This window comes from Polypterus senegalus, chromosome 11 (assembly GCF_016835505.1).
Source record: "Polypterus senegalus isolate Bchr_013 chromosome 11, ASM1683550v1, whole genome shotgun sequence".
Taxonomy (NCBI): Eukaryota; Metazoa; Chordata; class Cladistia; order Polypteriformes; family Polypteridae; genus Polypterus; species Polypterus senegalus.
In genome coordinates, this window is record NC_053164.1 from 89,784,189 (window position 1) to 89,811,665 (window position 27,477).

Here is a 27,477-nt window from a genome sequence, read left to right on the forward strand (position 1 = left end):
GCAATTGAGCCTTGAAAAGGACTGGCATTCTGGTATGCTTCCTGTCTACATGCAGTGATGCTGGTTTAATAATGATGCAAGTATTTTTACTTAAATAAAATGAGAATTGCATTAGGTACTGTAGGTTGTTATTTTAAAAAATAATCAAACTACTTACTGTTGCTTTACTTTTAACATGTTACTCCAAACACTACTGCTGAGATTGGGGTGCTGAGTTTAGCACTATACTTTCAGCTCATCAACATAAATCTATTAGTTTTTGATAAATTGAGACACATTATTTCAACCAGAAGAAGGAATAGTACATTTTCCCCAGCATTTTCCTCAGGAAATTATCTTTGTGGACTAGTGTTGGATCGGTGCTAAAACTTTGACTTCAGTATCGATATCAGCTTTTGGACCTCAGTATCAGTACCAAAATGGTTCCAAAGCCATAACGGATAACTCTAAAGCCCCCACTTATACTCCATCCTCCTTGATGTGCCTTGCCATTGCAACACACTATGCACTGTTTCCCTCTTGATAGTCATCAAGTCCTGATAACACTGAAGGAATAATTGGGATTATTGTTTGACTTTATGATTGTGTCAGAGCTTGTAGTTTCATTTTGTGAAGTCTATAAAATGAATATTTTTCCACAACTACAATAGCAAGTGTTAAGGGAAAGTTGGGGGGCATTGAGAAGAAAGCTGATATTTACTTCTGACACCGAAAATTCTGTAATACTGGTACTATACTTTTCAAGTACCTGCATACCGCATAACCCTACAGTGGACTCTTCCATCATATTCTACTCTTGGCTGCCAGAAGAGTGTGCAGAGCTAACAGAGTGCAACAGATATACACAGACTATGAAATCCTTATTTGTAACCCAGTTAAAGGGTTTACATAGCCAATTAACCAGGTTGCTTGCAGAGAAATCTAGGCAAGGGTAAATTTCACACAAACATGTTTTTCTCCACACAGAGAACCATACTGTAGACACTTGGATTAAGTTGCCAGGTAGTGTTGGAAAGGTTAGAACTTTGAGGACCTTCAGAACTATACCTGATTTTTTTTTAGAAGAATTAAGAGGATAGGACAGGCGAGCTTTGTTGGATTGACTGGCCTGTTCTCGTCTGAATTGTTCTAATGTGCTACTCATGATTTTTTGCAGAATGATATTACTTCATTCACTAGATGGCAGCAGAATAATGTGTCTGAGAGTTATTCGGGCTTAACACCATAAAGGGGATCATTAAACATTACCCCAAGAATGACTCAGGGTTAATTGCAATGACATATAATTTCAAGCCCAAATCATGCTTGTGGTAAATCCCATGGAGGTTTATTCTAATTGTTATCTATAGGACTACAAAAAGTATTTTATCTCACACCTTTCTGATCCTGTACGATTTAATATGATAATTAAATTTAATCATGCTTAGGGGTAACAATGCATTAAAATTTAAAATTTACTCAAGATAACTACTGGCTGGGGGTTTTCTTGGTGCCATGTGTATTGGATGGTTGTAACCTATGTGATGGACGGCCAGCATTTCAGTCCGTTCGGAATGTCCCTCAACTGAAGAAACCAGCCTGTACAGGGCAATACATCCCCCGGGATGTTTGATTGCAGCTTCCCTGGATGGAAATGGTTCCCCGGATTCCCGCAAGGCAGCATGGGACATGGAGTCCGGTTCTTCAGCCATGTTGGGTGCCATGGGTACCGCCAGGAGGAGCTCACCAAGAAGCAGGTGGATATTACCGTGACATTAACCCAGAAGTACTTAGGTGTCATGAGGACGGAAACCCGCAGTACTTCCAGAGCACCTGAAGAAGGCATTTGACCCGGGGATGGAAAACTTCCGGATCATAGACTTTAAACGTTTTGTGGGAAACCCCAAAAGATCGAGCCGGAGTTAGGTGGTAGAGTGACGGAGCTGCTGGGAGTGGAGGATTGGTTATTGATTATTGTATTGCTTTATTATTGAGAATTGTGGAGTGTGCGGTGCTTTGTGCACTTTATTGAAGAATAATTATTAAAGAATCTTCTTGGTGTTTTACAAGTGTGTCTGGGACGTCTGTCTGGTGGGTTCAATGGTGCGCCTCAAGTGTCAACAACTACAATATTATTAGTAGTACAAAGATTTTTATGCTTCCAATGTCTAACATAAGGTATTTTTACAACTGTGGGAATATGTGTTGAGCAGATTACTACCAGTGATGTAACTAGAATTGCATGGACCTAATGCAAAAAAAATAAGACCCCCTCATTTGAAATTAAATTAAAAGCTTCATAAAAGTTCAGTAGCCATTATTAGGCTTGATAGATATTGTGGTATAAATAACACCATTTCATTTCAGTGTCAAGTAGGGAAGCATGTTAATAACAAAGCCTTTGAAAACAACAACCATGCAGTTACTGTGGGCCATACTAGCCCTGGTACAACTATGCCATCTGCACTTCAGTCATTTTCCAACCCGCTATATACTAACACAGGGTCATGGGGGTCTGCTGGAGCCAATCCCAGCCAGCACAGGGCGCAAGGCAGGAACACATTCCGGGCAGGGCACACACACACACCCACACACCAAGCACACAATAGGGACAATTTTGATTGCCAATGCCCCTACCCTGCATGTCTTTGGACTATGGGAGGAAACCAGAGCACCTGCAGGAAACCCACACAGACACGGGGAGAACATGCAAACTCCACGCAGGAAGGACCCAGGAAGTGAACCCAGGTCTCCTTACTGCGAGGCAGCAGCTCTACCACTGCGCCACCGTGCCAGCCTGCCATCTGCACTTTCTATACCTAATGGATTGGCATGCTTCTGTTAGAGTAATAAGACAAAAATGCTTCTTATGGAGTATCTATCTCAGTTGGAGAAGCTTGACTACATTGAATATATCACACCATTGCCACTTCCCTTGTGCCACACATGATAGTACACTTTACTTTGGTGTCACATATCTCAGCAGCAGTGAAGACTTACCTATACCTCTTGTGTTAAATCGAAACTCTCCCAGTCTCTCATTGTCTGATGCTGAGCTTCACTATTATGCCTTGCATGTGGCTTCTTGTAAATGTCTCTTCAACAGGTTTCCATTTAGAATTCTAATGTTAGAATCCCAATTCAGTTCACGTGCAGTGAATACATTGTACACCATATGGCCAAAAGTATCTGGACAACCCTACATACTGTTAAATTCATTTGTTGTTAACAGGTGCAGGAAATCAAGCACAAAGCCATGCAATCTGCAGTGACAAACACTGGTAGTAGAATGGGTCATACTGAAGAGCTCAGTGACTTTAAATGTAGTATTGTCATAGGATGCCACCTTTGTCACAAGTCAGTATGTGAAATTTCTGCTCCGCTATTTTTCCCCTACTTGACTGTAAATGCTATTATTGTGAAGTAGAGGTGTATAGGAGCAGCAACAGCTCAACCATGAAGTGGTAGACAGGCTCACAGATTAGGGTGATCAAGGGCACATAAAAATCACGACAGAAGTCCCAACTGCCTCTGGAAGCAACACCTGAATCGGGAGCTTCATGAAATGGATTTCCATGGCCAAACAACTATACACCAACCTAAGATCACTAATGCAATGAGTCAGCTGTAGTGGTCACCACTGGATTTTAGAGCAGTGGAAACATGTTCTCTGGAGTGATTAATCAGCTTCACTATCCAGCAGTCTGGTGGGTGCATCAGGGTTTGGTGGATGCTAAGAGAAAGATAATGGTCAGCGGCTGTTTTTCTGAGTTTGGGCTACAAGTAGGTCTTGTGGTTCCAATGAAGTGTACTGTTAAAGCTACAGCATACAAAGACATTTAAGACAATTGTCCACTTCCATCTTTGTGGCAACAGTTTGGGGAAAGTCCTCAATCCTGCTGAACACATTTGGAATGAATTGGAACAGTGATTACTAACCAGATCTTATTGTTCAACATCTATACCTGACCTCACAAATTCCACCTTGGCTCAATGGGCAAAACCTCCCACAGACACACTAAAAAACCTTGTGGAAAGTTTTCCCAGAGGAGCAGAAACAGCTATAGCTGCAAAGGTCATCTTCATATTAATACCAATTATTTTAGATTGGGATGTCCAACAAGCTCCTGGTCTGATGGTTAAGTGTCCGCACATATTTGGCTATGTTGTTTATTTTAGCTGCTGCAACCTTATTCATTTCTGACATATACCACAACACCTACTGAATAACGCCAATATCTCAAAACAACTGTCTACCCTGAAGACAACCAAGATCTTGAGACCTCTCACCCTGCTTTCCCTCCTCTAGGTGAAAGTTTGTTTAGATATGTGGGTTGTTTTCTCTATGCTTGTTTGTGAGATTCCATCAATTGTAAAACCAAGAATAAAGACTAACATTTTTTTATCAAACATGATTCTGAGTGTTAATTTTAAGTTTATAGGGTAATATTTTGTCATATCGTTATTTTTCACATTGTTTGCCATTGTCCAATTTTGGTCACCTATTGGGTCAAATTCTATTAGAATCTTAATTATGTTCTTTAACCACAAAAACATGAGATTAAAAGTTTTTCTCAGCCACCACTACAAACTACATAGGCTAAGTAACATATTAAAACAAATATCATTTTTATGAGTGGAGTATCCCTTTAAGGTTAATTATTGCTGTCTTTATGGTGGATAAATCTCCCTGTTGCCATTTTTAGTTGTTTTTTTCCATGAACAACACCATTATTGTTATCATCAACTTAGGTTTATGTTTTTTATGTTTGTTTTTGTCAATTTTTAATTTAAATTTTTCCCATATATATGTATTTTCTGTTTTGTTTGTAATTATGTACTTTTGATTTTTAAATATGCCTGTATTCCATATGCTTTGTGGGTGGTTCCCCAGGGGGTGGGTCGCTGCTCCTGAACTCTTCTTCTGGCTATTTAAGTCCAAGTGAAAGGAGCTCAGGCAGAAGTTCATTGAAGTGTATTTGCAATTGGTTTATGAATGTTACCTTTTGTTGGATTTTTTATGGTTCTTTGGTATTGGGGCTTATTTGCCTTAGGGTCTGACTTTCAAGCAACTCCTTCTTGCTCTTCTGTGTCCCTTTTGTTATTCTTTGTTTATTTCTATAAATATTTTCAATTATAAAGAATGATCATCTGCTTTTTGGTCATAAGTTGGATTTTTTCATGGTGTTTCCATTTTGTTATACTGTACATTTTGGAACTACAATAGAGTCTCTCTTATCCGACATAAACGGGCCGGCAGAACGTCGGATAAGCGAAAATGTTGGATAATGGCAGGTGTTAAGAAAAAGCCTATTAAACGTCAAACTATGTTATAATTTTACACATTACGAACCTAATAATCATGTTTTACAATAAAACAACAGAATAAATTAACTGAAAAATGCACTTACAGAATTGTCTGAAGTTAAATACAGTATGTACTGTACTTAAAAAGTTCAGTCCTGTGATGATTTAAAGACATTTTTGATCGTAGTTTCCTTTCCTGACGAGTGCCGTTTCTTCGCTGTCAAGTCTCGCCATCTTTGCAGCATCATTATGTCGATTCCTGTAGCTTCTTCTTGTTGCTCAGTGTAATTAATTGCAGTTTCTAGAGCCTTAACTCCATCACTCATATAGTCAACATCCGTACGAGCGTATACTGTTTACTACAGCATTGTGACTGCGTGTGTGTGTGTTTGTGCTGTGACGTGCGAGTCCCCGTCTTGCACCCAAAAACTCGAACCTGAGTCTCAGTACTTTTACCAACACCAGCTTTATTCAGCTTGAAACAGCAACAGCGCAGTTACTTATTGCAGCAGGATCTGCCATTGTCCTATACACAGACACAGCAGTCAGGCAGGGTCGGGGGGAAAGTAACACTGTGCCCTGCGCATTTATAATGTTCCTTGTATCACCCATCGACGGCAGGCACTTATAGCATGTCCGCAATCTTTTCGGATTGGCTTTTATGGCAAACTGTTACAGTGCTGGGAGACTGCGATTGCTTTGGGACGCTCTTCTGTGTGTCGTCCCGTTGGATGGAATCCCACAAGAGTTTAGAAACTCACTCACACCAGCCATGATTCTTTTCAAAGGTAAGGTGCAGGTTAATTTGTTTTATGTATTTTTACTTTATATTTTGTATTAATCATTTTTATATGAATAGTTTTGGGTTGTGGAACGAATCATCTGAGTTTCCATTATTTCTTATGGGGAAATTCGCATTGATATACTGTACGAGTGCTTTGGACTGCGAGCACATTTCCAGAAAGAATTATGCTCGCAAACCGAGCTTCCACTTAGTTGCGGTAGAGTCGGGAGCAACAAAAAATAGACTACACTCATGCTCACAACTTGCAGTTCTTGTTGCCAATCGATGCATTTTTTTTTTTTTGCGGTTGGACGTCAGATAATACGGAATGTTGGATAAGCGAAGGTAGGATAAGCGAGACTCTACTGTATTTAGTTTATTTTATACTTTAATTTCAGTTTTCTCATTTTCGGCATAGTCAGGATGAAGCCTACTGTTGGTGGTTGGGACTAAGGTGGTCTGGGTTAGCCTCTTCGTGGCTGGCCAGTGAAAATCCTGGCTTGTTTTAATGTTTTTTTTTGGAGGCCTCATCTCTATTTCATCATGTTTGAGACTCCATTTTATAAAACGTTTTTGTGATTTTTGAATTGGGTGTAGTCATCTTGTTTAACATTGCTATGACTGTTAATGTTCATGTGACACCATGACATCATTTCTCTTTCCTATATAAGATGGTTGCACCCTTCTCACGTTGTCCTGGCTTTAACCCACCATACTCTGTCATCATCTTTCTCTCCTTTGCCTTCTTTGATTTGTACAAACTGACAACAGTTAAAAGACGTTATCGAGATGACTTAATACTAGGACTGCCTGCCTTCTGGTTTGGTGTTTTCACCTCTAAGATTAGTTCTTGTTGATTTTGTGTTTTTCGGACCAATGCCTGTCAATGACTGTAATATCCTTTCCCTTTAGTTATTAGTCTCCTGGCTATTTATTTGCCTCGAATCATTTAAGCCTTGAGTATTTCCTAACACTTTCTTGTTTACTTGAACTGTTCTTTAAACTTCAGCTCTGTAAAATTGACCCTATTGTTCTACTGTGTGCATTAGTTTCTCTAGTTCAGAGCCATACATATAAATGCTTGGCATCTGATTGTAACTGTTATGCTTTATCTTTCATCAAATTTCCTCACTATCTCGGTCTAGAGTTTGGATATGAAGACCTTGAACTTCATAATCAAAGAAAGCAAATGGTAGATTTCTAAACTTATACCAAATAAATCAGCCCAATGCTGCACTGGCAATCTCCCTTTTCAGTTTATCTCTACATTATCACTGGCTTATGACATTTTTTAAATTTTCATGTCTTTTTTGTATAAACCTGATTCAAATGTAATATTGAATGATGTTTACATGTGTTTGGTACAAACGGAAATTGGCCGCAGCATAGGCAAGAAGAAATTTGTTGCTGTAGGACAGCATGCTTTTGGATCCCACATATCTGAAATATACAACTTGTACTTTTCTTAGGATCCTGCTTCTATTCATTAAAAAACTATGTGCATGTTGTTTTATAGAAAATATGACTAGATCTCCAAACATCTTATTAGTAGATTTTATATTCAAATGAATGAATCAGTGGGAGTGCATTACTCCTTGAAATGAGCAAGTCATTTGATCAATGAAATGTACTATTATTATTATCATTAATATTTTAAAAAATACAGGAACAAATAAACACACACATTTGAAAGCTTATGTCAGCATAACTGTTCCCTTCAGCATTATGCTGAATCCGCAGATTTACAATTAGAATTGTTCTACAGTATTTCAAGCTACTCGATACATGGATGACATTCAATAGCTGGATGGATGAGTCAGAATTTTCTGCAGTTAAAGAACAAGAAACCAGAAGTAATTCTTATGGGTGTGCCTTAAACAAATGAATAACCCTTGTTACTGTTAATGAGCACCATTTCCCTTTTTCTTCACAATTGACCCCATCCTTACATTCCATGGCCATATTGTTTACATTTTCAAAATGTTATTTTATCCCCTTAGCAGCCTCTTGCGTTTTAAAGAGAAGCTGGCAACATGCATTCATATTATTCTGGCTTAAAGGATAAGATTTTTTTAAGCTGAAGCTATTTCTTCACAATCATGGTATACATTAATTTGTCACATGAACTTGTATTCTAACATGAATCATTTTTATTAATTTAAAAACATTCTGCACTGGTTTACTTTTAGAATAGGTTCACTTTGAAGCAGCAAAGATTTTGATCTAAGAAAGCATGTTTTCCAAGTTTATGAAGTATGCTTGTTGGACCCATTCATGAATTGAATTGCGAATGTATGGTAAACTGCAATTCACTTCCTGGAATTGGAATTGGAATTAGAATCGCATGCAGCTGAATTGAATTGGAATGTCAGGAAACAAAACTGAATTCAAAGAAACTCCACCAAATTCCACTTTCTAAGATAATTTACTTGACTTGCTAAATAATCTACAGGACATTAAATATTATGAATCACATAAATCATAAGCACATACCTGTACAAGAAATATAAGAGTAATGTTTTATACATTATACATGTTAATTTCACAAATCACTATTATAAATATGAAGAAAAATATGAAATGTGATTGTCTCATTTGCACGTGTCACTCTGCACATTAATAACCCTAACAACATGTTATTAAATAAGCAATAAGATGTTCAATCAGACAGTTGTGTCGAGCGCCCTCTTCTACGCCGTGGTGTGCTGGGGAGGCAGCATAAAGAAGCGGGACGTCTCACAACTGGACAGACTGGTGAGGAAGGCAGGCTCTCTTGTAGGCACGGAGCTGGACAGTTTGACATCCGTAGCAGAGCAACGGGCGCTCAGCAGGCTCCTGTCAATCATGGAAAATCCACGGCATCCACTGAACAGTGTCATCTCCAGACAGAGGAGCAGCTTCAGCGACAGACTGCTGTCACTGTCCTGCTCCACTGACAGACTGAGGAGATCGTTCCTCCCGCACTGTGCGACTCTTCAATTCCACCCGGAAGGGTAAACGTTAACATTATTCAAAGTTATTGTCTCTTTTACCTGCATTGTTATCACTCTTTAATTTAATATTGTTTTTTATCAGTATGCTGCTGCTGGAGTATGTGAATTTCCCCTTGGGATTAATAAAGTATCTGTGGTAGGCTGGCGCCCTGCCCGGGGTTTGTTTCCTGCCTTGCGCCCTGTGTTGGCTGGGATTGGCTCCAATGACCCTGTAGTTAGGATATAGCGGGTTGGATGTTGGATGGATGGATTAATAAAGTATCTATCTATCTATCTATCTATCTATCTATCTATCTATCTATCTATCTATCTATCTATCTATCTATCTATCTACAGTGGTGTGAAAAACTATTTGCCCCCTTCCTGATTTCTTATTCTTTTGCATGTTTGTCACACAAAATGTTTCTGATCATCAAACACATTTAACCATTAGTCAAATATAACACAAGTAAACACAAAATGCAGTTTTTAAATGATGGTTTTATTATTTAGGGAAAAAATCCAAACCTACATGGCCCTGTGTGAAAAAGTAATTGCCCCTTGTTAAAAATAACCTAACTGTGGTGTATCACACCTGAGTTCAATTTCCGTAGCCACCCCAGGCCTGATTACTGCCACACCTGTTTCAATCAAGAAATCACTTAAATAGGAGCTGCCTGACACAGAGAAGTAGACCAAAAGCACCTCAAAAGCTAGACATCATGCCAAGATCCAAAGAAATTCAGGAACAAATGAGAACAGAAGTAATTGAGATCTATCAGTCTGGTAAAGGTTATAAAGCCATTTCTAAAGCTTTGGGACTCCAGCGAACCACAGTGAGAGCCATTATCCACAAATGGCAAAAACATGGAACAGTGGTGAACCTTCCCAGGAGTGGCCAGCCAACCAAAATTACCCCAAGAGCGCAGAGACGACTCATCCGAGAGGTCACAAAGACCCCAGGACAACGTCTAAAGAACTGCAGGCCTCACTTGCCTCAATTAAGGTCAGTGTTCACGACTCCACCATAAGAAAGAGACTGGGCAAAAACGGCCTGCATGGCAGATTTCCAAGACGCAAACCACTGTTAAGCAAAAAGAACATTAAGGCTCGTCTCAATTTTGCTAAGAAACATCTCAATGATTGCCAAGACTTTTGGGAAAATACCTTGTGGACTGATGAGACAAAAGTTGAACTTTTTGGAAGGCAAATGTCCCGTTACATCTGGCGTAAAAGGAACACAGCATTTCAGAAAAAGAACATCATACCAACAGTAAAATATGGTGGTGGTAGTGTGATGGTCTGGGGTTGTTTTACTGCTTCAGGACCTGGAAGGCTTGCTGTGATAGATGGAACCATGAATTCTACTGTCTACCAAAAATCCTGAAGGAGAATGTCCGCCATCTGTTCGTCAACTCAAGCTGAAGCGATCTTGGGTGCTGCAACAGGACAATGACCCAAAACACACCAGCAAATCCACCTCTGAATGGCTGAAGAAAAACAAAATGAAGACTTTGGAGTGGCCTAGTCAAAGTCCTGACCTGAATCCAATTGAGATGCTATGGCATGACCTTAAAAAGGTGGTTCATGCTAGAAAACCCTCAAATAAAGCTGAATTACAACGATTCTGCAAAGATGAGTGGGCCAAAATTCCTCCAGAGCGCTGTAAAAGACTCATTGCAAGTTATCGCAAACGCTTGATTGCAGTTATTGCTGCTAAGGGTGGCCCAACCAGTTATTAGGTTCAGGGGGCAATTACTTTTCACACAGGGCCATGTAGGTTTGGATTTTTTTTTCCCTAAATAATAAAAACCATCATTTAAAAACTGCATTTTGTGTTTACTTGTGTTATATTTGACTAATTGTTAAATGTGTTTGATGATCAGAAACATTTTGTGTGACAAACATGCAAAAGAATAAGAAATCAGGAAGGGGGCAAATAGATAGATAGATACAGTGGTGTGAAAAATTATCTATCTATCTATCTATCTATCTATCTATCTATCTATCTATCTATCTATCTATCTATCTATCTATCTATCTATCTATTAAATTAGGTTAAAACAATATTTCCCAGAATTCCATACAAGGTGAAGGCTCATAACCTCTGAGTATAAATGAAAGCCAATTATGGCCCATGTTGAAGCTGTAAGATTGGAGATTTTCTGTGAGTTTGATTGGAAAGATTTTGATTGACTTTGAACTTCTTTTTGTGTATGATCTTGGATTGTTTTGGAGAAAGACAAAACATCAAAGATATTGTAACGAAGAAGGTCTTTTCACTCCCTTCACCAAAAGTAGCAACTATAAAGGACTGCTCTTCACCACCAAAAAAAGAGAACAAAACTTTTGAATTTCTGGACACCCAAATCCCATCCACATCTACAGAATTACCTAAGCCATACTGAGGAGTCTGATCCTCTGCTGTACTCGAAGGACAACGAGAACTGTTTCCCCTGTTTGGCTCAAACTGCATGTCAGTATCTAGCTATTCCTGCTTCATCTGCTCCTGTGGAAGTTTTGCTAGCAAGATGTTCAGACCTGAGAGATGCACTCTTAGTAATGCCAAATTTCAGGAAATGAAGATCAATCAATCAATCAACATTTATTTATATAGCACATATTCATACAAAAAAATGTAGCTCAAAGTGCTTTACAAAATGTAGAACAGAAAAATAGAAGACACAATAAAAAATAAACATAAGTCAACATTAATTAACATAGAATAAGTAAGGTCCGATGGCCAGGGTGGACAAAAAAAAAAAAAAAAAAACTCCAGAGGCTGGAGAAAAAAATAAAATCTGTAGGGATTCCAGACCACGAGACCACCCAGTCCCCTCTGGGCAATCTACCTAACATAAATAAAACAGTCCTCTTTGTATTTAGGGTTTTCATGGAATTATTTTTTTATTATTATTATTATTCGATGCAATAAACAGTGAATATATGTGAATGAAATATATGAATGAATTGTGGTTTGAGACAAATATCACATGCCTGGTAGCATTTATTACATTGAACTGGTAATCATATACTGGTATTAACAGTATATTCAGATACTTATGGCCAGTGTCACTCATTATTTATCAATTGTTAATGAACAGTACTCAGTTTTATTTACTTACATTTCATTAACTCTTTTTCATACGTTACATGGTTTTTGTATGGCACCGTAAATAAAGTTCACACGTGTATTCAAATTGCGTGTCAGCGTACATGTATTCCCAAATGAATGCTCAGAAACAGCAATAAATGGTACTGGACAGAATTTCACTGAACTGATTTCCACTTCCTGAAACTCCAATTCAATTCCAGGTCAGTTTCCTGTAGTTGTTGTTGAATTCCAATTCCAGTTTTATTTCCTTGTTTAAACTGGGATTATTGAGTTGATCCCAACCTTGCTTGTGACACCAAGAATCAAGTGGAAGTAATACATTTTACCACAGATTCTTGGTACTACTGTTTTTTTTAGAAGTTTCTTATTCTCTTTCCTGCTTATAGTGGCTGTCTTTGGTGGAGTTTTCACATTTCCCATGAGTGCTTCCCCCCTCCCCAATTCTCCTATACATTGCCATAGCTTTAGGCTGCATATTTTCTTCCTGTAGTCTTTCCAGTTCTGTTTCATCAATGGTAATGTTCTGCTGTGGTTTGTAATAGGTGATACTCTGCAAAAACTTGTGCCCAGAGTCTGATATAGTGGCAGGGCAGTCCATAGGCCATTAAACCGTCTGATTTGAGTACACAACCGTTGTTTTTCCCTCATAGCTTTGATAAACCTTCCCTTAATGGCAACAAATCCAAAGAAGACCAGTTCCTTCTGGTCCACTCAGTATAAAAAGGAGATGCCACCGGAAGACAGCAGTCAGGTCCAAAATCATCCTTCAATGAGCACTGTTTCCAAGGAAATTGTCCCAGCCACAGATCACCATTGAGTGTTTGTTTTATTCAAAGTTGTTTTTGGAAATTTAAAAAGTTTTTTCCGGAAGGAACCACAAGCTTGCCCGGTTGGCACTCCAAGCATTTGTCTTTTGTGCTGCCTCATCATTTGCCCCACTACAACTTTAGATGATACTTGTTTCTCATGCCATGTACACTCGTCATATTTTTTTATGGGCAGTGCTGGTGCACCAGCTGAATCACAAACAAACACTGTGGTTTAACAGCAGATTTAAAATCATATTGTGAGGTTTTTGAACTCCTTTGAGACCCTGTTAAGGGCTGGTTGTCTGTCATTGAGGCCACCACAGGTTTTGCAGCGCCAATGAGGCAACTGCAAGCTCACCGCCTCCTCACACAACGTGTCTGTCGCCTGATGGGTGATGTGGCAAACACTTAAAATTGGCCACTGACCTGGCCCCAGCCCTGCCTGTTTGCTGTGTCTGTGAGTAGTAGAGTGGTAGCTCCCGCTGCAATAAATAACCTTGCTGTTCCTGTTTCAAGTTGAATAAAGCTGATCTTCCTGAAATCCTTAGACTCAGCCTCGTCTTTTGGTTGTAAGACAGTGACTCACGCGTCACAATATGATTATTTTTCCTAAAATGCACACCGTACGGTCAAATTCCACATTGCATCAGTCCTCAAAGTTACAACCTCAGTGCAATCTTAGATGCATGTCATTATCAAGCAAATAAAACCAGCTATTTATTGTGACATTTTCATAAATTTTTGGTTCTGCCCTGCGCCTGCTGCCTTTAAGTATTGTACTCTTTGCCCACAGCTTGATCCTTTGATTGTGTGCCATCTTCTGTTTTGTCCACATGGAAACTGGTGCAGAGTGTGTAATTGTATGTATGAATAACAGAGTAAGGCTATTGTTGGTGATTTTACATGTGGCTTTACCTAATTAAAAATGGAACTTGTGGGATGGGGTTGAATGATTGTGGCAGGGGCTGCTTTTTGCCTATTGCATTTTGTGTTGTTATATTTTGCATGGACTACGGAAGCAAGATTCACGTCGAGTGGCAGCATGGTGCATGTTAATGAAGTTGCACATAAGAGTTCCATAGTACATGATGTACAGAACTGATTACACTACAATTCATTTTTGATCGAAGCCTTACATTTTTGACCTGCTTTTTAATACTAAGTTAACATTGCCAATCAACACTCAGCATTACACACTTTTCTGCCCGATGAAAATATATTGGGAAAATTGAAAAGATGGCTTATGCGATATAGCCAACCATAGTGAAACGGATTAAAGCGCCTGTGATATAGAGGGTCCAAGGCTCAGAATAAAAAGCCAGTTTTAAAATAAATAATCGCTGCACTCGCTGCTTAAAGAGGGGCCTTGGTAGTGTGGCGGGAGCGGTTCTTGGACACGACGTGGTGCGGGCATTTCCTCACTTAAGTGCACAGGTGAGGAATCGTCCATATCTGTAATTGATGCTGCTAATCTCCGCACCTGTGCCACGTCCCCACTATAAATAGGAGAACCTGAGTCTCGGTCTGGAGGAGCTAAATGAAGCCTGGGACCGGGAAGCTTCCAGACCAGCAGTAGGAGAAGGTCAGCTGCAGGGAAGGGTGACTAAAACATAATTTTCCTAAATCCCACAAAAAATAATGTCAACAAAGGACTGAAAAACTGCAGGAGCATTTTTGAAATACCTGGTTGTGGAATTGTATTTTGTTTATTGTTGATGTTAACATTGTTGATTATTTAGTTAGTCTTTTATTGTGTTTATTGTGTGCCAGGTGTTTTGTGAGTGTTTCCCACCTGTCCACCATTGTCAAGGCACTGCCCTCAGCCCTATAAAGGCTGGGATAACCACAGTCCATTGTGGTTCATAGCAGATATGCTCATCATAGTGTTGTGAATGACTGATTTTTAATCTCTGTGTTCTGGTTTTTTTTTGTTCATTACTGGACTTCATATTGGGACTTTGTTTGATATTTTGAAGACGTTGCCTTTTGTGCCTTTTGTGCCTTTTGTCTTGTGCTCCTCTGTGCTTATTTTTGATTTACAGAACTTCTTGTAAAAGTAAACCTTTTTATTTATAAGATTGCTTGTTATCCTTTGTGTAAATAGCTGGGCTTGGTATTTATGTCCCCTTCTAGTGGGTATTTTGAGTCATTGCAGACTCTTTGTGCTTAGGAATGCTGTAGGTCGTAACAATAACCGGGTATTTGTCAGAAGTTGAAAGCAGTTTTCTTTTCATCATCTTCTCTGTTGTGAAAGCTGTCAAAACAGGCAGAAGTCAAACTAGGAAGACAGAATGACAAAGGACAAAATCCATCCATCCATCCTCTTCCTCGTATCCGAGGTTAGGTCGCGGGGGCAGCAGCTTGAGCAGAGAGGCCCAGACTTCCGTCTCCCCGGCCACTTCTTCCAGCTCTTTCGGGAGAATCCCAAGGCGTTCCCAAAGGACAAAATGTAACCCAAAAATCAAAAGACAAAATAAACCTCTGAAAAAGTTCCTGACTGACTAAAATTTACTTCCCTAAATACCAAATACGATTTAGCAAGGTGCTTTGAGAGTTTTACTGAGAATCTTGGATTTTATTAACTAGGTGCTGCCATCTTAGATATTTGCAATATAAATGACATCAACAGGTACACAGCCTTCCAAAATCCCCTTCCAGTTAAAACAAAAGCACTGCCAACACAGATACAATCTGGATGATGTCACCAAGAAAAGTATAAAACATAATAAAATGCATCTTGTTTGTTAGAAATGAAAATGATGCGTCAAACTTAATCTCTGTAATACCTTAGATTCATATCACTCGTGTGTTCGGATGATGTTAAATGTGCTGCGCTAGTCTAATTTGATTAATACAGTGGGATCTGTGACTTGATTTAGCAAAGGTGAAATGAGAAGTGATCATTATTCTTAAGTATTATTTTGTGAAATTCTCTATGCACGGTCACAGTGGCCAATCATTTTTTGTCAACAAAGAAGAAGCCAATGCATGACTGTAAGCAATGGAATAACACTATTAGCTTTTCCTTTATTGATCATTGATTTAGACTGAGGTTTCAATAAAGCATACAGGTTATTTTAACTCTTTCAGGGCTGTTGTCAACTTTTGTCAAAATTCAGAGGTAAAGAACAGTAATCAGCTGTAAACTGTGTCAGAGATGGCTGGGGTGGCGACCTGGCCAGGACGCCCAGGAGGACCCGAGCAGGTCTTGCGCCTTCCTCAGACCATGTGGGGGTGACCACCCTGGTATGTTTGGGGGCCACAGGTATAGAGCTTTGAAGCTCCACCCTGTAGGGGCCTGTGGTCACTGCCAGGTGGCGCCCCTATGGCTTTGGAGCCCTGGACCTCAGCACTACCACACCCGGAAGTGCATGGGGGAAGAAGAGCAGGGACACCTGGAGCGCTTCCGGGGATGCAGCTAGCACTTCCGCCACACTGGGGCGTGTCGGTGGAAGATTGCCAGGAAACACCTGGAGCACATCCAGGTGATTATAAAAGGGGCCACCTCCCTTCATTCAAGGCTGGAGTCAGGTGAGAAGAAGGACAGAGCTTGGTGGAGGAGGCAAGAAGGCAGCCTGAAGAGAGTGAGGCATGGTGAAGAGGCCAGGACTTTGGGGACTTGTGGGGTTTGTGAGCACTTAATTGTAAATATGGAGCACTTAAATAAACGTGTGTTGGGTGATTTTAACGTGTCTGCCTGTCTGTGTCCGGACCTGTCTCCACAACTGCAACAAAACGTTTACGTTTTAGTTTGACTCTCTTTGCTAGAAGGAAAGTTACATAGCTTTGTTGATTTAACCTTGATTCCCTACACGTGCATGAGTAGCGGAGAGCAAACAACCTCTAAAATGGCACTGACATCTGGCGAGAAACCAAAGCAAATGTGCAAAGCAAAGTAGTCCATGGACGTTTAATGTAATTGCGTTGAATAGGACTCTGACTTGTTGGACTCCGAGTTTGATGCATGTGATCTGGAGATGGATATCAAAAACGAAAGTGAGATACGGGCATCATCTGATCGGTCCCCAGATGATCGTGGTGCTGAATACTTTTGTGTAGCTGATGCGCCTACAGCAGTGTTCACCACCTATGATGACAAGAGGTACAAACCAGATTGCGTCACACTGCGACCGCCACCCACTTGCTGTGTGAAGACAGCCAGGCATCCAGCCCACTGTTCATTCCAGGTGACCATCGAGGTGCCCCCACGCACCCACTTCCACCAGAGATGCCAAACATGCGCCAACAGCAGCCACAGCACGTAGCAACAGATGTTATATGTTGATTTATGTGTGAAACCATTGCTTTGTGTGCTTTTCAGAAAACTGAGTTTTATGGAAGAATTATACAGCCCTCAAAGAGTTAAGGAAGTTTTTTGTTTAGAAAACACATCCAAAGAATCTCTACGTGCATAAGTCAGTTTCAGTTATGCAGCATGACATTAAAGAAGGGAATGATCTTTGGTGCACATTCGTGCAATCATTTTTCATTATGTCCATCAATCAATCCTCTGAAAATGTTGCCATAACCAAGGGAGTCATAATCTGAGTTTAGCTCTAAAAGATTATCAGTTTTCAGTTTTCGAATTGATTTTAAAATCTTGTTTCTAGTTTTTAAATCTTTACATGGGCTTGCATCTGCCTATTTATCGGAATTGTGTGTTTTACACCAGCCATCCAGAGTGCTTAGATCTTCTAGTCAGTTGTCTCTTGTTGTCCCTCATACCAAGTGTAAAACTAAGAGGGACAGGACTTTTGCAGCTGCTGCTCCTCGCCTGTGGAACTCTTTACCTCATCATATAAAGGAGTCGTCTACAATTAAACTGTTCAAAACAAGATTAAAGACTCATTTCTAGTCACTTGCTTTCCGTGACCTTCAGTAATACTGATGGTTTTCTCATTGTGATTATATAACATTACTTTTATTTATTATTTATTTTATTTATATTCATATATTTTATTTCTATTTATGTTATTTGTATGTTTTCTTTTATTCTATTATTGTAAAGCACTTTGGCCACAGCATTCCTATGTTGTTTTAAATGTGCTATATAAATAAATTGACATTAATATTATAAAGACATATATAGAGAGATTTCATCAACATGAAGACAATCAGGAGGTGCTATATACAATATTTCACTAAGCCATTACCTATAGGCCCTCTGTTGACAGTGACCTTCCAAGGAAAACATTTTGAGGGAATTTTAGGCATCTTTATTTGACAGAAGACAGACGACACAGATGATTATTTTTTTAATGATTAATCTAGCAACTATTTTTCAAATTAATCTAACAAGTAATTTTGTCCAAAGAATTCAAGTAGACATGGGAATGTGTGTTTTACTTAAACATTGAATTATTTAATATCCTTCTTAATGGTTGCCCTCATGTTCTCGTACACATTATGATTCACTTTGGAGTTATCAGTTTTATATACCTTATATAACCGTTATTTTGTGGCTTCTTTTTCAACTTTTTATTAACCCACAGCTGAGTTTTTTTTTTTAATTTCCTACTAGTTCCAAAAGTTAGAACTAGTAGGGACTTTCAGCGGTGCTAACTCTTTATGCCTTGCATTAGTACTATTTTGGAACACCACCATTAGCAGCAGTTGTGGTAAAATACTCCTACACAGAGGAGAACTTTGCCTGATAATTGGAGTAACCTTCTTCTGTTGAATGAGGTGCTCCTGCTGCCATGATTAGTCTACTCAGAATCAGTACAGAACATACTAAGCCAGAAGAAGGGGCAGAGATGATTAGTCAGATAAGAAACTGCAATTCAATTAAAAGTTTTAGTCGACTACATGGATTAATGGCACAAACCCTAACCTATGCTAATAACATTTTCAGAGGATGTTAAATTGGTTAGGATGTTTCATATAGGTTGAATGGAACAGTCAAACTGTTTATCATTATTTGTCCGTTATATTTTTTGACTCCACAGATACCTGTAAATAGTTTAATAAGTTTTCCCTGTAGGTTTTAGACATTCTCTAATTAAATAACCTTGATCTCTACAGTACATGTAAAAGGACAGTTTTCCTTTTTTGTGTCTCTCCCTTTCTTCTCTGCTAAGTTCAAAACTTTCATTCTGTATATCAAAAATCATTTTGTTCCCTTTCAGTGGGTAAGAATTCATTTTGTTAGTGAGTTAAACCAATTATTTGGTAAAACAAATTATTAAACATTAAAAATGCTTCTTGAGTTGTCTGTGGAGAATTAATTGAGATGATTGGAGCTGCTGCATATCTGCACTAGAATAATCAATCTGGGGGGTGAATATTTACTGATTTGAGTGTTCTGTAAAGACCACCATTCAATAATTGGGCGGCCTATTTTGGGAACCTAAATAAACAACCAAGAGATAGGCAGACATAAACAAATCAGACAGAATTATGGAGTAAGTCGACCAATATAAGACATTTGAACTATTCACCAGAACCAAACAGGTACACCATCCTTATATTAACTCAATGAACACAGTCCATTACTAATACAACAAATTAATTAATTGTTTTTTTAGAAAGATCCAACACTTCAATATCAGAGGCTATGTGCCACCATCTTTTAAGGGCAAAACAAGATGATTCACAAAGTCACATGAGTAGCAATGGACATAGTGACTGCCAACAGTATTGCCACAGCCATGTAATTTTGTCACAAAATGGTCTTTCAAAAACAGAATACAAAAGTGTTGTGAGGTGACATCACCACCATATATTAAAATAAATAGATAAGGAATACATATATACACGTTCCAAAAATGTAATGAAAAAGTTTAATGGCGGCCACAACATGGATTCATGATAGAAAGTCAACAGACTATATGGACTGTTGTTTCAAATAGTTAGCATTGGTCAAACCTACAGGAAGCTACTCTAATTAACTCGAATGCACGGTTTAAATAAAAATCATTGTCAAAAATGTAGTGAATGAACAGGGACACCAACAAGCAAAGAAGAAAAGAAATGTGATCCAACTAACCATCCTCATAATTAGGAATACTGTATAACTTAATTTTGCATTTTCCAATTTTTACAAACCCACTTACTCTAATGTACAGCAATTCACTTTTCTTTTAAAGGTTTGATGGAAGTTGACTTAATGCTCTATTTTGTACTTGAACATTTCAGTTACTCTGAGCATTTTGTGGTTACAAAACGGCACATTATATCCCAAACATTAAATGCATTAGTGAAAAAAAATATGTAGTCAGGTAATTAAGGTTGAATTTGTCATTATTAGATTCAACAATTTTTAAAAAAAGTTAGGTAAGCATTTTACCAGATGACAAAAAAATTCTCAAAGATCTGTTTCATTGTTAGCAAATCATTCATCAATTTCCTAAAAAGACACATTGCCTTACAAGGCACCCACATATGGAGACCCAGAAGCATGTATTGCATCTGCAGGGACCAAGAGCTTCTCATCTGGGTTCCTTAAAACTCCATGTTTACAGGCACAAGTAATCTTCTGGAGTTCTCCTTTGTCAAAATACTCCAATGTCATTAAACTGCACAAAAACGAGTTAAGCGTCATTGAAAATAAGCATGACGCCTGTGATCATTTTCTTGTGTTTTATAGATATGTTTAGTCACACTGACACTTTATTTATAGGTTTCTGTTACCAGATTGCACACAGCACACACTTTTTTGCTTGGCTGTACAACTGAGGCCTGTAAACAAGTGGTGTACCAGTATATGTGCATCTTACCTTATACCCAGTGCTGCTGGGATAATAATGATGCATGTATTTTTACTTCAATAAGATAAATATTGCATTAGGTTACTCATTACTTTAAAAAGTAATCACGCATACCATTTAACACAATACCTTACTGCTTTTGAGATTGCGTTGCTGAGCTTAACATAAAATTTAGCAATCTGTGAAATATTAAGACTCATTTTTTCAGCCAGGAGATAAAATAATGAGGACCCCCAAAGATTTGCATCTAGAAATGTATTTTGTGGACACTTCTACCCTTGCTTGCCCCGATAATATCCAGCTACAGAGCCACAGCACCATATGTCACAGCAGGTTAACACCAGCATTTTTACAGCAGTGAGGACTTACTGTGGTTAGCATGTTGTAACGGCCGACCCCTTTACCCAGCCGGCAGCTACACCTCCAAGACCTGTGGCCTGGATAATTTACTGAGAAATAAGCTAACTATCAAGCCGTACTTCGGCCCTCCCTTGTCCAAGATTGGGAATATAGCTGGGCCACATAGTTAGTGTTAAATGTCAGTTCTGAGTGCGTCTCGTTTCATTGTCCCGTTTGCTGTTTGTATGTGTATCAGTTAATGCCGTCCCCGTAAAGGAGGACGGATGATGGAAGGAGACCACAGCCGCAAACCTGGAAAACACCTGTTCTTAATTAATCAATCACAGCCATCACATAGACTATTTAAATAATCAGGAGAGAGAGAGGAAGGAGAAAGGAGGAGAAAGGAGACCATTTTGTTTCAACCACGTTTCAACTTGCTTGCTGTTTTTTCACATCGCGCCTTTTCACCAGTTTGCTTTTCATTTTGCTGGACTGTCTTTTAACCTCCATCTGCTGAGACCCCGGGGTCGATTCGTCATCCACCATACGCCGAGGAATCACGGTGAGGTTGCTCCAAACGCCGGGAAAATCAAACAACGCATTTACCGCTAGTTCAGTCATCCGTATTCAGGACAGTTTTATAACCGGACTCAAGTTCACAATCATTCAGTTTATCAGTCATTTTGTTATTCGTGTTGTGTGTTATATGTTACAGGGGCAAGGGAGGGTTTTTGTTGTATTTATATTTGGTGGTGTCTTGTTGTTGCTGAGGTGGAGGGATATTTATATTTTTCTGTTTTTTGCATGTCTTGTTTCATTTAATACATTTAATCCGTTTAATTTTACATCCTGTTTTTGTGTACTTACATTTACACCGTCGATTGTGGGGAAAAGTTTAATTGGTTAGAAGTATGGCTTGATAGTTAGATTATTTCTCAGTAAATTATCCAGGCCACAGGTCTTGGAGGTGTAGCTGCCGGCTGGGTAAAGGGGTCGGTCGTTCCAATGTAGTATAAACGGTTAAGATTAGTGTTAACTTAAGGGTAGACATTAGTGACGTTAAGAGTGTAGTGTGACTGCTGAAAGTGTGTAAGAAGCAAATATACATGCAGACTGACAGAGTACAACAGACATGCAACGGGCTACAAAATCCTTAACAGTAACCCAGTTATGGGTTTACATGGCCAAATGATATGATTATTTGCAGAGAAATCTACCTCAGTTAACCAGGTTTTTTCAGAGATCAATAACCTGATTTCTCTAACCGGAAAAAGGGTTTGCATGGCATCTTGAAAACTAGGTTTCTGTGAATAACCAGGTTATTGCGGCGTATGTAAATGCACCTAATGAACCATTCTCTGTTCTTGGTGTTGGCTCTTTTCCAGGCTCTAACACCTACATTTTTTCTCTAGTTGCAGTTTTAGGATTTATTGTACTAATCAGTTTGCAGAGGTATAAAATATTGCAGTGGTGTTTGCTCGGTAATAAGTATTGTGATGGTACATGCTGTTGATGGCTGTGTACAGGATAATAATTGACTGGTCAGATAAGGGAGGATTTATAAAGAATAATTGATTTATCTCCAGCCACAGTAAAGTGCTTTCTTTTATTTCCATGTGATTGGCAGAGACTCATGCAGAAGTTAAGTATTGTGATGATCTGCCCAATAAACCACACGGAAGCCGATTTTTCGGGCAAGTCCACAGTTGCTGAGTGGCTTTTTTATTTCGAGTGGTGCAGTATAATTGGTAACCTACTGCTGCTTGTTGTCTGGGTCACAGGGACATCTCCAGAATAATAAAACAAGTACACCTTTGGCCTGCCTGTCTCTTACCTAACCTTTAACTGCACACACTATTCTCACCTTGATGCTGTCTTACTACGTAACTTGTATTCTTCCTGATCTCCAACCACACACTACTTGTTTGGCGTGAAAGCATTTAATTTGTTATTCATCCGTAACTCTGTGTCCAGCGAGGTTCCCTGAGACTCCGCGCCAACCCTGCTTCCCATTCCCCACAGCCCATACAGCAGCAAGACAAAGTAAAGTCACAGTTATCTTTCAATTCATGAGCTCATAAAGTGCACGTAACATCGGTGCAATTAAGAATTACTTGTGCTGAAAATTACCCTCCACTTCAAGCTCATTTGAGAAAAAACATCTACAGTTATACTCCTTCATAGTATACAGTGACATAACCTTTCATGAGCGATGAAACACTGCTGGCATTTTCACCTACTTTTGTTGGGTATGAAAGAGAAAATCTGTATCAAGGACATCCAGTTCTGCTTTTGTTGGCTAGATCGACCACTAAGTAACAATCCTGCAAAGAGCTTAGGTTTGGAGGGCAAAAGAGCTGGATATTTCAGGACACAAATGGCTACCAATGCCTCTATTGTTCAAGTGGTAGAACCTGATCATTACTTGGTATTTGTGTTGAAACAGCAGAATGCTACAAGGCAGGGCAGATAAACAGTTTTCCTCTTTTCTGTATTTATGCAGGGGTGCCAATGATCAGTGCTACTATTACCAAGAGTAATCATGTCTCAGTTCCTTCAAATACTGTTCTCATTTTTCTGGAAAGCACTGGTTTTGTAGTTTCAGTGACTGAACATGTTGCTCCTTGATGAATCTCATTTGGGTAAACCAACATCTGCTTTGGACACAGTAATGCTATTTGATAAGTGATATATATAAAATGAAATTTCCTTAATGTTAAAAATATTTTAATATAATATTTGCAGAAAAAATAAATATATACTATATTGTTATCTAATACAAATTGGGAATTCTGGAGTAGAACATTGTGGCCTCCTGACTTGACCTAATGATACCTTAAAGATAGTAAATATACACATCTGGGTAACCATTTTCCCATCTGCTTCTGTCGAAGTCCTGTAGTCCCCTGGCCACGTCAGTCCACTGTCTGTCTCTTAGAGATTCCCCGTGACTAGCAGCTTCAATCCATGCAGGAAGGCAGAATTTCAAACCCCTTCTCTTCAGCCAGTATGCATCACACAAGGTGGGTGAAAGTTTCTTCTTTTGCAGTTCCCTTAAGTATAATACCTTTTCCTAATATGAGAATTATCTTGACTTTGTTTTCTGTCTCTTCTTAGCATTACCCGGAGAGCAATTACAGGTTATTCAGAAGCACCTCCTGCAAGTTTTTATCTTAGAGATTGAGTTACAAAGTGGAATACCATGCGAAGGATTGAGTTTCATCTACACCTCTCCCAATTATCGCCTTTCTTGTAGAGTCCCTCACATTTTTCAGAAAAGACATAAGTGGAGTGCCTCCAGTGCCTCTCTGGAATATGCAACCTCTGGCTAATGGCTGGTCATTGGCAGGGATGGTTATGTATTTAGCAACAGTGTTTAAATGGTAATTCCTTAGCTCAACTAAGGCTGTGACACAAGTGTTGTATGCCTGGCACAACTCTTCACTTCCACTTGATGCAACATAGTGACGAATAGATGGGTAGGAGGCAATGGCCTCAAGTAGGTTCTGGTGTTTAGGAAGCATGTAGTCCCTCATTCGCTGGAGGAAAGAAGCAGCTGAAGGATAAAGAAAACAAATTCAGGACAAGTCCTCCACAGAATTAATTGTCTTCAGCCAGTATAAGTGCATGGATTTCAATACAAACACTCCAAATAGTGTAAAGGTTGGATTTTGGGAGTGTTCAAAAAACTCAAAAGGCTAAGTTTTTTTGTTATTAGAATTTTCACAGGACCACGGAAGTATGTGAAAGACTGCCTTGGAGGCTCTCGTATGCCTTCAGAATTGAAGAAAGAGTTAATGAAATGGAAAGCTAGTAAAAATGTGACAAGCCTCACAGCCAATGCAGAACAAACCAAAGTGATGGCAGGAGGTGAAGGATAAGAAAGCGGAAGAAATGAGTGCATGTTCATCTGTTGTGTGTAGTAAAGGTGTTCAGAGATACTCAGTTCAATGCATGGGGTGGCAAAAGTGGGTGCCTGAAAGAATCAGTGGTGTGAAGAGTAGTGCAGTTGACTTGTGTGACCTTTGCAGAATGCTGATGCAGTAAATATATATTTAAATATCGGCAATGGAATTGTTTTAGAGAATGTAGGGAAGTTCTGCTGCTTTGGTGATATATTAATTAGTAATGGAGGTGTAGGCACAGCAGGGTTGGAAGGGGTGAGAGATGCAAGGTGGAAATTCTAGAAGGATGAGAATGACATGATAAATGTGTGGTGTGTAATGGAATGAGAAGAGTGGACACTGTAGGTGATGGGGAGAAACAGGATAAAGTGGTTTGAGCATGTGGAGTGAAGGTTAAGTGAATGGCTGGGTTAAGAGGATGAGACCTAGAAGGAAGCAGAAGAAGACATGCATGGACGTGGTATCAGATGATATGAAAAAGATGTGCCCAAAGGATGCCATGGAGAGCAGGATGTCAACCAGCTAAACTAGGTAAAGTGAGAAAACTGCTGTTAAACTTGTTGTTATGATGATGATCATGAACGGACTAACTTACCATTTTCACAAGTGGGGCGGATACCCAAGAGCTGGTCAAAACATTGCACTGTGGAACTCTGAGCGGCACTGCCACCGGAGAGGTAGATTGGCTCTTTTGACACACCCTCATAGATAAGACCGTCTGGCATCAGTGGATTGTCTTTCCATCTAAAGACAAGAGGATCGAACTCAATAGGAGCCCAACAGTATTTGTCATTTTAGATTTGTTTTTGAACACACTAGTCATGTGTTATTCTGCATTGCAATAAAAATGTACAATGCCATTTTTATGTCCCACTTGCTACTTAGAAGTTGAGATCTTCATTATGTACTTGGACTTGAGTGCCTGAGGTTTGTCATGAAAACCATCCTTCTTTCATTACATTTGTTTATGCAGTATAGTAAGTGAAGGCTAATGTTTCTATACAGTCTAGTTGCCCCGATTTCGAGCATCACCTTCTTCTGACAAAGTATAACCATCTACACCTACAAACAGTTAATTTTAAGTAACTAACAAACATGAGATTTTCAACTTCCAATAAATAATTAACTGAAACACTACGATTATTACAGCTGGTGCTTGATGACCAAGCCCTCATTCACAGTGTTGTGATCACCGGACACCAGTACTTCAGAGAAGAAAGGAATTCTCTAGACGTTGGCAACTAAAGTGGCCACCCAGTAACGTTCAGGACTGAAGAAGATATCCAAGAAGTGGAATGAATTGTCTTTGAAAACCATTCACAGACTATTGATAATGCTGCTATAACACTCAATATTTAACACTAGGCTGACCCGCCTTTTAAGGCGACCAACGTTTAAGTTGACCACTTCTTAAGGCAATTCAATATGTAGATCAATTTGATATTTTATACAAACTCATTAATTTGGTTATATTGCATTTGAGCGGTATTACTTTAATACTCGTAGTTTCTGGTATTTCTGTGATGAAATTTAAACTTTTTTTCAATATTGAGGTCGCCCTTTTGAACCCCCCTGATATTTACTACGCGGTGAGGCATTTGTACTCCATCAACATGAATTATTTCCAGAGACATAATTTTGTCTATTTTTGCAGCGCATCGCGCACAAAAGCAAGAGAACGATGGGAGCACCAGAACTCTGCTCACATCATGTCGCTTCGTACCGCAAGCTGCAAGTAGTAAGTCTATGATAAGCGGAATACACCTACGCTTTCCACTCACAGGATGGAAGGACAATCCCGACTGCTTTTATATAGTAAGAAAGAAGAAGAAGATATCGCACAGTCTGGAGCAGAAAATCATCTTTTACCTGGAATAACGAAACTACAAATCCCATCGTGCATTGCAAAATGGACGGGCGTAGTGAAACTCCGCGCCTGCGTAGCACTCACGGGACGGAAGGACAATCCCAACCGCTTTTATATAGAAGGATGAATGTTTTTGTGCAGTTCTCAAACCATGACATTTGAATGTTGAGATCTTGAATTTGAATTGCACGGCATCTTCCAAGAGAAATGTGCTTGGTTCTTCTAAGCTATTAGAAACATCAGCTTATATCCAAATAATAAAAAAAAATAGACAAAAAAGACTAGTATGTTTCTTTTAGGTGATAGGTAACATTTGAGAAATGTAGGTGACCTTCAGATAGGCAAGAAGAGTGCTCTAGCTGTAAACAAAATGCATATTTGTGACATGGGGTATGGATACACAAGTATAAAGGTAAAGACTGTGAAATCAACACCACTGACACACTGAGGAGTTCAAATACTGTACTTTATACTTTGTAGCTGATAACAGTGAAAATATCACAAAACAACACACTAATTTGCAGAAGAGGGAAAACTAAAAACAACACCATGATGTACTTGAAGCTCATTCCATGACCAAGACCTGCTTTGTAAAGTAAGTGTTCATAGCACACTCTGGACCCTCCTGTAAACTGTGGTCACCTACATCTCAACGTTACACTCATCATTTATTCAACTACTGACAGCT

The 27,477-nt window shown here is 39.2% G+C and overlaps 1 protein-coding gene across 1 annotated transcript in view; it reads right to left on the reverse strand.

Moving 5' to 3' along the window:
• Positions 1–23,769: 23,769 nt before the first annotated feature.
• LOC120539301 (indoleamine 2,3-dioxygenase 2-like) overlaps positions 23,770–27,477 on the reverse strand; it is a 51,335-nt gene continuing 47,627 nt past the window's right edge. Inside the window, exons 10-11 of the mRNA XM_039769241.1 lie at positions 25,518–25,666; positions 23,770–24,573 (exon numbers count right to left, since the gene is read on the reverse strand). Coding sequence (XP_039625175.1) covers positions 24,203–24,573; positions 25,518–25,666 — 520 coding nt within the window. The 3' untranslated portion in view covers positions 23,770–24,202. The remainder of the gene's footprint in view (positions 24,574–25,517; positions 25,667–27,477) is intronic.